The sequence below is a fragment of the Polistes fuscatus genome, unplaced genomic scaffold (assembly GCF_010416935.1).
Source record: "Polistes fuscatus isolate 324 unplaced genomic scaffold, CU_Pfus_HIC Scaffold19, whole genome shotgun sequence".
NCBI lineage: Eukaryota > Metazoa > Arthropoda > Insecta > Hymenoptera > Vespidae > Polistes > Polistes fuscatus.
This window is the reverse complement of record NW_025113095.1, coordinates 3764409-3776816: the sequence shown is the minus strand read 5'-3', so window position 1 is coordinate 3776816 and position 12408 is coordinate 3764409. Positions and strand designations below refer to the sequence as shown.

The 12408-nt window shown below is 33.8% G+C and overlaps 1 protein-coding gene and 1 long non-coding RNA gene across 2 annotated transcripts; both read right to left on the bottom strand.

Moving 5' to 3' along the window:
* Positions 1 to 2842: 2842 nt before the first annotated feature.
* On the bottom strand, positions 2843 to 11358 carry LOC122515703 (cofilin/actin-depolymerizing factor homolog). Its single transcript, XM_043633115.1, has 3 exons — positions 11173 to 11358; positions 4055 to 4297; positions 2843 to 3520 (listed from the first exon to the last, which is right to left on the bottom strand). Exons 1-3 carry the CDS (start codon positions 11173 to 11175, stop codon positions 3320 to 3322), a joined length of 447 nt encoding a protein of 148 aa, XP_043489050.1. The 5' UTR covers positions 11176 to 11358; the 3' UTR covers positions 2843 to 3319.
* Positions 4424 to 4819, bottom strand: LOC122515704. The gene is made up of 2 exons (XR_006303346.1): positions 4649 to 4819; positions 4424 to 4557 (listed from the first exon to the last, which is right to left on the bottom strand). It is a non-coding gene; the product is annotated as an uncharacterized LOC122515704 (long non-coding RNA).
* Positions 11359 to 12408: the final 1050 nt, after the last annotated feature.

Sequence of the window (12408 nt, the reverse complement as noted above, 5' to 3'; positions counted from 1 at the left end):
ATCAATGATATAATAATCTTACAAACTTAACAAAATCTTTGGACAAAAAAATAAAAAGAAAGAACACAGTGTTCGCGTTGCTACCGCTGAGTTAAGAGAGCGCGTGTGTCATTCGGTGGTTGAGAAGGAAGAGAGCGAATAGCGTGAGTGCTTCAACTACGTAGGGTTCTTTTGGTGTTGAGTTCCACCGCCAGAGGCGTGGCAGTAGAGAGGCGATGGCCACAATACTATTGAGTTGGCAAGAAAGTAATTTCGGTTTTGCAAGGATAGTTTTTTCGGAAAAGAAATTTTGTTGCTAGGATAGTAATGAACTTTTAGGTTTTCTTTAGCTATGGCCAATGAGTAGGATGCCACTGGTGATTAATGTCTAGTAATATTTATTCGACTCGATAACAATAATAGAAATTATATAAAGTAATTGTACATATAATGTTCAATTACGTGCTTTGTATAGCTAAGCATAAAAGATCTGACTGACTAGATCGGAAAAAGAAAACTGACTGACAGAAGAAGAAGACCAACCACGTGGTCCCACGTGGTCATGTCACCAGCTCCGGCGCTCGTGATGCCCTCTATGTCGATCGAGTTGCCATCTGATGTTACTAGCTGGACTTGGCTGCGACGCTACAAACTTATGTAGTCTAAAACGAGTATTCGAACTAACGACAAGAGAATTTGAATATCAAATTTCTTATTTTAATTTAATACTACGTTATTCAATTTATAATGGAGTATAAATTTTTATTTGAACATATCAACGTGGAAAGTGTTAAAATAGTGGAAATATTAATATCAAATATAATTTATTTATCACCCATTATCGTAATCATTTATATGATGAAAAGAAGATATAACAAAACTTGTGAGAGAGATATGAGTACTGGAAAACAGCCAGATTTTTCTTTGAAAAGAAATGAAAACTTAGAGAAATTGAAATTGGAAAAAGAGGATAAGTCTCATTTTAAAGATAATTTTTATAAATTACTTTCTGAATTCAAGGAAACTACGTCAAATGGGTCTCATTTTGAAGATAATTTTAATAAATTACTTTCTGAATTCAAGAAAACTACGTCAAATGAGTCTTATTTTACAGATGATTTTTATAATTTACTTTCTGAATTCAATGAAACTACGTCAAATAAGTCTTATTTTACAGATGACTTTGATAATTTACATTCTGAATTCAATGAAATTACGCCATATAAACAATTTGGCAAATACGTATCTTTGGAGTTGGATTGCTTAAAATTCCAATCAAATAAAGAAAAATTAAAACAAGAAATAAGGAAAGCAATCATACAGATTAAAGAAGAAGAAGTTAACAAGAGATATTTAATTGATAATGAAAAGAAAATAAATTAAATTGAAATTAAAGAAAAAATTAAAAAAGCGACAGAATGATCGTAAAAGTTTACTTGAAAATAAAAGATTAAATCTTGAAAATTTATTCATTTATACAAATTTATGATACTAAAGCTAAATAGCAATTAAAAATAAAAAATTAAATAATACTTTTTTGAATTAACACTATGATTATCATCACTATGATTAACACTATGGATTATCATTTATTCCGAAGTTTACAAAACTTCTTAAATGGTAAAAATTTCAGTAATAACGATGACCTCAAATCGCACTTAGTTGAGGTTTCTGCTATTAAGGATCAGAAATTCTATGAGCCGCAGGATCATAGAGTTATCAGAAAGATGGCAGAAGGTCGTCGAACAAAATGGAAGATATTATAAGACTGATTAAAGTTCATATTTTGTATAAAAAATTTGAGTTTTATTTCACACTAAAAACCCGAAATTACTTTCTTTCCAACTCAATATATTCTTCATAGATTGTATAGTCATCGCCCATTGCTGGTCCCGGTAGTAATTAAAATGAAACTGGGTAGATAAAAAACATGACTTATGAGCTTCTATGTACTTCTATATTCTTTGGTTCCACATTGTTAACTTAATTATTTTATAGATAGCAGAAAAATGTTAAAAATTCAAACGAAATCGCGTTACAAATATTATAATGAATCAAATTAATTTATTTACGATATCAAAATGTGTGATAGACACATCTGTTCATTATAAATTAATTCATCTTATGAATCGAACATCTAAGATACTTCAAATTTCAGAGAATTTAATGCTGAAAAGTGCTGCACATCTCTGAAATGTCCTCGTCAATATTTTTTATACTTAGAGTGAACCAATTTAAATGATGCTTTTATCAAAATAAAAATACTCTTTTTCCTAGATATTAAATACTGTAACATGTTTTCCCTTGCTCGGTAAACATGATGATTCATAGAAGAGACCAAATAACTCTTGTCGAACATGGAAACTGCATAAAATAAATGTGATCAATGATCCAGGATATCTCTAAAAGGAAAGTGGATTGCAACTTAAAGAAGATATATCGTAGAAAAAGAAATAAACCATTATGAAATGAATTTAATTTTAACATTATACATCCTGTGACAAAAATGTAATGCTTTCATTCTTTTTTACTGCATGTTGTTGACTGTTGGTTGTAATAAACTGTGTTCTTATTCTTTTACAGAGCGATTACCTTACAATTATTTTAATAATAATAATAGTATAATATTAATATTATCATATCGGAGCAATTCACATAACCGTCCGTAGTAGTAGTACGAAAATGGGCGAATGTTTGTTTTCTTATTCATTTTCTTCTTATTTTCTTTTTTCTTCGTTTTTTTTTTATTCTTCCTTATTCATTATTATTATTCATTATTATTATTATTTTATTATTATTATTTTATTATTATTATTATTATTATTATTATTAATATTATTATCATTACTTTTTTATTTCATTATTTTAATTCGCATTATGAATTTCGATTCTCGTTTTATGTATTTAAATAATATTTACGCTCTATATATTTCACTCGATGACTAAAATACCACACGTAGCAAAGCAGTACGTGTTTTAGCGCAAACATTTCTCGCGACGCGACACACATTTGGGGGGCGTCACTTTTAAAAAGTGAAAAAATCTGTAAAAACGTGAATCTTCGATTCTACGACGAATATAGGACAGTAAATAGCACTGCTGTACTGTACTTGTTTTACTGTACTGTACTGTTGATGTTGCTGCTGCTGCTGTTGCCGTTTCTGTTGCTGTTACTGGTTGATTCTGCTTATGGTGATAGTAGTGGTGTTGACTTTTTTTTATTTTTTTTTATTTATGCTTGATTTTTTGTTTTTTTAAGGGAAAGGAGATTGTGTTTTTCTTATCGCTTGATGATTTCTCTCAATAATAGCAATTGTTTTGGATTCGCTGGATTAAACTCCTAATTCCTGTCGGTGGCTCGAAGCTTCTCTTCGACAGCTTCCTCCGAGGCCTCCGAAAGGTCTGTCGCCTGTATGTACTTTTGCACCCCTACTAATGATTTCTTCAAGGCATCAAACGAACTAGAATACAACATCTTCTTCTTGACTTTGGCCGTGTCAGGACACCACGACATCAAGAAAAGTTTTTGTTTTTTGGAAGCCTAGAAAAAAAATCATCAGAACATTAGAAAAGAAAACAGAAATTTAAAAGAAATTTATTCAATCGCGTCACACTCGGGGACAATGATAAAAATTGATTTAACCGATGTCTCATCAAAAGCTAACGTGATAAACCTGATAAGGTGGTGACTATTCAAAGTAACTAATCTTCTATCTCTTTCACTCTAATCATAATTACATATCATCAGACGCATACGTAGAGTAGTACTTGATTCTCATATTATCAACGATATCTTTCATTTGTTATTTTTATTCAATTACTACTCTCTAAGTCTTTTCTCCTTTTAAGGGAAACGATGCAGCAGCATTTCTATTGTTGTCATTGAGACAAAATTACTAACTCTTGTCACCGAAATCCACGTGTTACTTACGTTAGATGCGTTTAGATGATTAGATGAGTCATTGTTACTCTTTTGGACTACACTGCATTATATATCCAAGTAATTTATATATAAAAATGACAAAAAAAAAAGAGATCGATTGAAGAAAGTTAATTGAATGTTTTGTTTCCTTACTTCGGAAGTACCCTGACACTGATGGGTATATTCGAAGTCGAAAAGACCATAACGGCATTCTCCGCTTCCGCCCTTCTGCAAGTCTTCGAGAAAAGCATCGTAGGCCGCGTCACGAGGTCCAATTACTTCAACGTCAATCTGTTTTTCATCTTTGATGTAAAAGATCACGTATCGGTGCTTTTTGTCCTTCTTTATTTCTTCGTACGTCGTCTTGCATACGTCCGCCACGGTTACTCCTGATGCCTGAAACAAATCAAAGGAAATTATGAAAAATCTGCTTCACCTTTTTCTGTGTGTTCTCCAATAAATTAAATAATACATATATAATGATTACCTGTGACGGGCATATTTTCATATATTATTTTTTTCTATTTTGATCTGTCTATAAAATATGTGCATATATATATAAATATCATATTTTTTCATTGCCAATGATAAATATAGAGTTGGTTTATAATCTTATAACATTCAACATATTGGCAGGAAGAATCGACGAGTAGAAACTGCAAGAGTTGCAGTTGCATAACTCAAACGGACAGAGGGAGAGAGAGAAGAAGAGAAAGAGATGAAAACATTTATATAAATGAAGCGCACCTGTTGGTGTCGATATCCACCAACCACCATCCTTACAATGCCAGATAGATACTTGTTTTCCATTAGAAATTACTAAGTAATTTATACTTCACAATTGTATTACTAACAAAATAATATAACAAAAAGAAAAAAAAAAAAATAATCTATCAGAGGTAATTTGTAAAATATCTAGTTAATAAGACGATCTTTCGAAATATAAATATTTTACATGGTTGTAAATTAAATTAAATTAAAAGTAAAAAAAAAAAAATACGTGACAAAATTCAGATGAAGATGAAGAACAATTTGAAAAAGTTAAAATCTTGCTTGAGAAACGTTGTCGAACGTTACAGGAATAAATACTTCCCACGCACGAATCATTCAATTCTCTTTTAAAGTTTTAAAAAAGAGAGAGAGAGATAGAGTCAGTTTCTAAAGTTATACCCTTGCGATCTTTGCTAAAACACGTGCCACGAACAAGAACACGACGAGAGAAAACAAATATAAAACTAAGAGAATGTACAACCATTACGTGCATATAAATATTTATATGAATCGACGTTGACACGAAAGAAAATGTTAAAATTGTGTTTACAAAAATTAAATAATAAAAACATTTGTCAAAATAATAGTTTTTTTTTTACGTCAGCGTTTATCAGTTATCAATAAGGTAGAATCGGTTAGACTTTAAATCGTACGAAATGTTTAATTACAAAATGACGTCACACACACACACACACGCACACAGATCTAGAGTGAAAGGTTCGAATTCTTCTCGATTCTGATCAATTAGATAAAACAATGAGTGCAAAAATCATCGATTTGGAAATAAGCTTTCTCAAATTATCGTAGAAACGATCGAGAAATGTGTTAATACTATCCATACTTTCTCGTTTCAAATCACAAAAGCCTATACAACCAACTTTTTTTTATATTTTATTCAAATTTTATTGAATAATAATAAATTTATAATATAAATATAATAAATTTAATAATAAAAATATAATAATAAATATATAAATAATAAAATATATATATAAAATAATAAATTTAATAATAAAAATATAATAAATTTATTCAATATTATTATTGAAAAAGAATTTAATCGACATATTGTGTATGAAATATATCATTGATTATTTTATTTAAAACAAAAAAATAAAATGTATTTTCAAATACACCTTGACGTTTTTCATCGACATTGAATATACCTATCTCCTTCCATTTCTCTTTCTTAAAACTGCTAGTAATGTGTGTGTCGTTTAATAGCAATGAGTCACAACCGACATACATACTAAAAAAAAAAAAAAAAAATAGAGAAAAGAGAGAGAGAGACAATAAAAGCTTGCATTGTTTCCCTACCATATGCAAGCAACCAAGTCTAACAATGCAATGCAAAGATAAATTTTATTGTATTTTGGTTCTTTAAATCAAAGAAACTAACTTATTGATCCTCGCTAAGGCATTGATAGGAATGATTTTGACTAACGTTGTCTTGACTACGCGCCCGCCTATTATTTGCCATTACAATCTACCAATCATTATATTCTGGCACATTCTTAGACATTTTTTTTATGTCTTTAAATAATTAAATTTTAAATAAAATATAATAAATATAATCGCAAATATCCAATGTCTTAAATTCCTACATTGATATTTAGTTCGGACTTTTCTGAAAAAAAAAGTCTTCGAGAATTCAATGACCGGTCGTTTTTTACAATTAACAATTGTATCAACCGCTTCTTTAATTACATTTTTTTTAGACGAGAACTAAAACGCACCGCATTGGGAGAAATCAGGAAAGAATATTAGAACTATTAATAAGTTATATATGTATGTGTATAGTGTATATGTATGATTATAAATTATGCATGCATGTATCTACTAACAGGAGTAAAATTTTTTTTTGTTACAAATTGAAATAAATTAAAATGAAATAAAGAAAGTGTTGATGATGATTGACCAGGAAAATAATTAAACGTTTGCTACATTGATCACACTCTTCCAACATATAAAAAAGAAAATATTCTGATTTCAATGTGATCAACAAGATAATAAATGAATAATACATTGATAGTATACTTTCTGTATTAAATTACGTACTAAACAAGAATAACAGTTCTCTGATAAAAACAGAATAAAATGAAAAGAAAGAAGAGTTGTGCGTTGATTATGGTGTGGTGCGACCAACAGGATAATAAACGCACGCTCGAAGGACATATGTATCCACACAGGAGCATCCATCATATATGCATCAAATACACGTACACAATCGTGCACGCCGGGATGCAGTTCCTCGGTCGATATTTCGTGCTACACTACGGTTAGGAATACACTTGGCTCCCTCTAGGACGTACTGTAAACGCCCTTTACGTGCTTAATCCTCGTCCTCGTCCTCGTCCTCATCCTCATCGTGTGTCGTCTTTTTTCTTACGTGTAGCTTACACACATACATACTTATATACATACATATACACGATGAGAGTAAAATGGTATGTAAGAGTGCATGCTGACGCAAGGTCAAACGAAAGATGATTCACCACGCGCAAAGGAGAGGAGGCATGCGCGTCGTTAAACCTATCTTTCTCTTCTAATCGCATACATAAAACATTTAAATATACATATTTCGCTGCTCACACATATACCAGATATAATACTGAATATTTTCTATTTTCCTCTTTCTTCTTTCGTTTTATTTTTTCATTCTCCTATTCGTTATCTTTCAAGTTCTTCTATCGCGTGTTTTCCCATTTTCTTCCTTACTCCACCATCTTCCTTTCTATCCCCGCCCCAATCCTGGGACGCTACCGGCGTCATTGCGAATTCGACCGAAGATAGCCGATAACGGAATTAAGGACAATGTCATGGATCCGAATTTGTATCTATATCGGGAAATATCTCTAGCATCGATTCCTATAGAAAATATCTACAATATCGATTCACTTATAATTCATTGATCTGTTTATTTTATGTTGATATTTATTTCAAATAGGAAATTAATAAAATATTGTAAATGGAACTACGTTCACGTTGGTAGGAAACGAAATCATATCGATCACCTCTACCTGTTATCTTTTGCTACTTGAGAGTGCACAATTTTGCTACGCTATAACGTAAAAAATATAAATCGCTTTAGAAAGGAACGTTGTTGAGTTAATGACAGAGACAGAGAAAGAGAGACGTCGATAGTTAAATAACGTTCGCAAGTCGCGTCGTTTAAACGATCATTTCATGTGTCGTTGCTAAGCAGAGAAATAAAGAATAGGACAAATGAAAATGATCTAATAGAACATTTGATTTATATCTATTCGTTATTATTCTTTCTTTCCGTTTTTTTTTTTTTATACGAGCCCCAATCGATCGCGTTCGATTCGAATGTATTTATATTTCTACGAAGCCACCTCTTTCAACAATTTAACTAAACTAGTACTATTTTCAGAACAATTTCTACACAAGTGTTTTTGAAAATTATACGGGGAATAATTATACTCTCTTATAAATCATGATTCGTCGTCGCGTAGTTTCATTAGAAAGATAATGTGTCGTCGTCATTTATCTTAGAAACTATTTCAATTTCATAAATTATTGCAACGAGATACCTTGACATCATCTTTCTAAAATTAATCGAAAAAAAATAGAACGCGTTATATATAGGTTACTACTTTCTAGCGAGGATTACTGGTAACGTGTTTTCTAAAATTTCATATAAACAAAAAAAAAATAAATAAAAGTTTCTCAAAACAAAAATATTAATTTAATTAAAAATTCGATGATAATTAAAAGGTTAGGAATGGCGAAAGAAAATTAGTAGCTAGTTAGATTAATACGAGCGAAGCTCGATTGAGCAATAAATTAATCAACCTATCGGTCGGGACGTCAGTGAACTTTGAGAGTCACTGTCCGGCAAAAGACGTACTGAGCGAGAGAGAAAGAGAGGGAGAGAGAGAGAAAGAGATATGGTCGACCTCCTTGTAGACGATAGAGCGTCGATAGACGAAATTTTTCCTTCTCTCTATCCAGCTTTTCTAGTTCATTGTCAAGTCATTCATAGCAAGTAGAGTAAGAAAGCAGAGATAAATATACATATTTCGACCATGAAAATTTGTTCGAAAACAAGTTTTTGAACTGCCGACCAATGCGCGCCCTTTTTCTCCCCACTCCGTTGCCGCCATTGTGATCAATCACATTGTAACCAACTTCATTGTAGTCTCCGCGATATCTCGTCGTTGACACTAATATGATAATGGGGGAACGATTTTTAATTTATTCTCTTTTCGACAATTTATTTAAAAAATATAAATCATCGTTCGTAAATCTTTTTTTCGATTTGCTTTTAAAAACGTCATTCGTCGTCGAATAAATTCCATCTCTATCTCGCTCTTTCTCACAATATGCACACACGCGCACGCGCGCACTAGACCACAAAATACCGCGAGTGAGAGAGAGAGAGAGAGAGAGAGAGAGAGAGAGAGCACACGGCACAGCGACAGAGAAAAATAGATTTTGGCGGAGCAAGAATTTCTTGGAATAGGAATAAGATAATAATAGTAGAGTAGTACCAGAGTGTGCGTTACCATTTAAATTAAAACCTTTCCTTTTTTTTTCGTTTTTCAATTAATACAAAAAAGTCTAATTAAAAAAAAAAAATAAATAAATAAATCCAACTCTCTTTTCGACATATTCAAATATCCCACAGTCTCCTTTCTTTGATCCTATACTACATCATATTATCGATTGTAACAGGAATTTTCAAACGCAACACATTGGCAAACTTCAGGACTTTCCTCAAAAGAAAAAGACTTATGCGATAACTAAACAAATACACATTGATAAGAACCTAAATAAAACTAAACTAAACTTATCTCTAATCGAAGTATACAAAAAAAAAATAGGCTTCTATATGTCTCGAAAAAAAGTATCGTTTTCAAACGTCAAAAAGCATTGACCATTCTTATCTATTTTGTTTTTTTGTATTCTCCTCTATCGTCCCACCTTTGTTCCATCTCTCTCTCTTTCTTTCTCTTTTTCTCGACAACTCTATTCGCTGTGTCTCGTACGCGTCTGAAAATATCCAGGCTACCGTAAGAGGAGGAGCAGGAGGAGGAGGAGGAGGTGGAGCATCAGAGGAAGTGAAGAGAAAATGGTCGCGCAAAACGTTCGGCAATACTGAATACTTTTTCTCTCTATCTTTCTCTTCCCCTCCCAATCTCGCTCGCACTCACACTCACACACTCTCTCTCTCTCTTTCTCTCTTTTTCTCTCTTCACATCATCCACAGTACTCTCCTCACTATCTTACAAACTCGTCCGACATACACCGATCGCATTTCGATTCGTTTTGAAGCTTGCATATCGTTAACGGTACGACATCCATCTTTTTTGTGTGTTAATATTTCGCATCTGGTTCTTTCTTTCTTTCTGTCTGTTTTCTCTTTCTCTTTCTCTTTATGAGTACATATTAGTTCTTTTTTATCGATCGAATAAAAAAAAAAAAACCGATAAGTCGTTATTAAAAATAATTATCAGGAATCATACTCTACTTCAAATAAAATAAACGATTATTCAGTCGACGATGACTCGTCTTCGATGATTCGTTGAATCGATTCTGGCGAACTCTCAATGACAGCTCCTCTCTCTGGTTAAGGCTAACACATAACAAAAATCAACCAGAAAGAGAAAGAGGGGAATAATATTACAATCGAGATGACGATGAACGCGAAATGCAAAGTACAAATTACGTGATAGCAAACGTTAAATGAAATTTCATGAAAATTGAACGATAATTTAAAATTCTCAAGTATCGGTTATAAAAAAGTATTGAAGAAATCCAACGAATTTGATTGGCCGGTTTCAACAACGGATTGTTGAGAAAGATTCGTTCAACAGTTACGAAGAATATCAATGATTATTATAATTAAACTAAGAAAACGAAAATTCTTTCTTCATGCTAAGAATCTTCAGAGGAAGAAAGAGAGAGAGAGAGAGAGAAAGAGAGAGAGAAAGGCGATAAAGAGAGGAAAGAGAAAGGGAGAGAGAAAGGGAGGAAGAAAGGAGGAAAACCCCCCGCCGTCTGGACCGCGACCGGCAGAAGAGCCGAGCCTCTCCTAACCTCCTAATGTCGAATTCTAGAGGATACTTAACAAATCAATCGTATTCTTTTACAAAAATAAACGAAAATGAGAGAAAGAGAGAACTGTGTGTGTGTGTGTGTGCGTGTGTAAGAAAGATTGATCGCGCTCGAATAAGGAGAACAATCGAGTGGATGGTTCTGTGCCGCGGCATATCCGCCGGTTGTAGAAATGGCGACCGGCGGCGGCGCGTCCGCCGCGGCCATAACCACAAAAGCGAATCGGTTTACGATTCACGAAGAGAGTAGGAATTTACAACTTTTATTACGAAAATACCATTTAACTTCTCGGACGACAACTTGACAATTAAGCATATGTATAATATGCCTCACGAATCTTTTCTATAATTATAATTATTACAACGATTATTAGTATTATTATGATTATTATAATGATATATAATAAGGATAATATTTACCATTTTATCGTGATGTCGTATAGAAACGAAGAAGCGGTGTGTTAAGAATTGCGTTAACGAAGGACTCGAAGAACTCGACCCGACTCGAAAGTAACACTCGCGGTGGCCTCGGCTCCGGGTAGAACTGGATAAGGCGCAGTGTGTCCAGTCGCCGGGGGTCGCGACACACGAAGGAACGAGAAGGGAGGAGGCCTTCCCTCTCCTTTCCTCTCTCGGACAAGTTGAGCGAGCGAGAGGGAACGTTGCGCGTTCTTCTTCCTTCGTTTTCTCTCTCTCCCTTCTACTCTCTATCACTCTTTCCCACTCCAGTCATGGCTCTTTGCCTCTCCGCGAATCCTGTATTCCTACGCCTGCGCGCGCGCACTCCAATTGGCGGATAAGTCTCTATTGGCCCGTTGCGTCTACTTCTCCTGCAACTGCTAAATTTCTCTCTCTCTCTCTCTTTCTCGCTTCTTGTCTATCTGTCTGTTTGTATGTATGCCTATCTCTCTCTCTTTATCTTTTTCTCTATCTCTCTTCCTTCGTACCCTATCTTTTCTCACCTTTTTCCCTCTTCCTTCCAATTTAACAAGAAAAATCGCGATCGACTGCACGTACGAATTGCAGCGCCGCATCATTTGGAGAAAAGATCGTTAAAAGTATAAATGTACATAGAAATGAACATATATATATATATCGAATATTTCTTTCGTTAAATGAAAATTCCCAAATAAATATTTGCAGCGTAAGATTATTTTTTCATGACTTTTTTCTTTGTGATCAAATTTAAGCCTCAACCGCTTATTAAGTTTCTGAATCTCCCGTGGATCGTTGAACGAAATCGATCTGTGAATGAGGGGTAAACATATATATATATGAATATATTCGGATTGCCTCATCCTCCTAATCCTCGTCGTCTTCGTAGTCGTCTTCGTCATCGTCGTGATCGCGGTCGTGGTCGTGGTCGACATCGTCGTCGTCGTCGTCGTCTCGTCGAATCGATCGCGCAGCGCGGCCGATGACACGGAATTCATTGGAATTAGTCATCGGTAGGACGTACCACTCATACTAGCCAATCCCTGCACGGGACGTGGGGAAATTACCTTATATGGGCAGCGCCGTGCAAACGACCCGTACGCACCACTCTATCGCATCTTCTCGACTGCGCAGCTTTCCGCCATCTTTGCGCGCGCATTTACGCGGGAAAACCTAAAAGCGCGAAATTCGAATCACGTCTTTTTCCTTCTACCAAAGTTC

Excerpts from the sequence above, each read along its gene's own strand:
- LOC122515703 (XM_043633115.1), bottom strand. Across the intron at positions 3,521-4,054 it reads AGTGTCAGGGTACTTCCGAA|GCTTCCAAAAAACAAAAACT; the intron begins GTAAGGAAACAA and ends TTTTTTTTCTAG.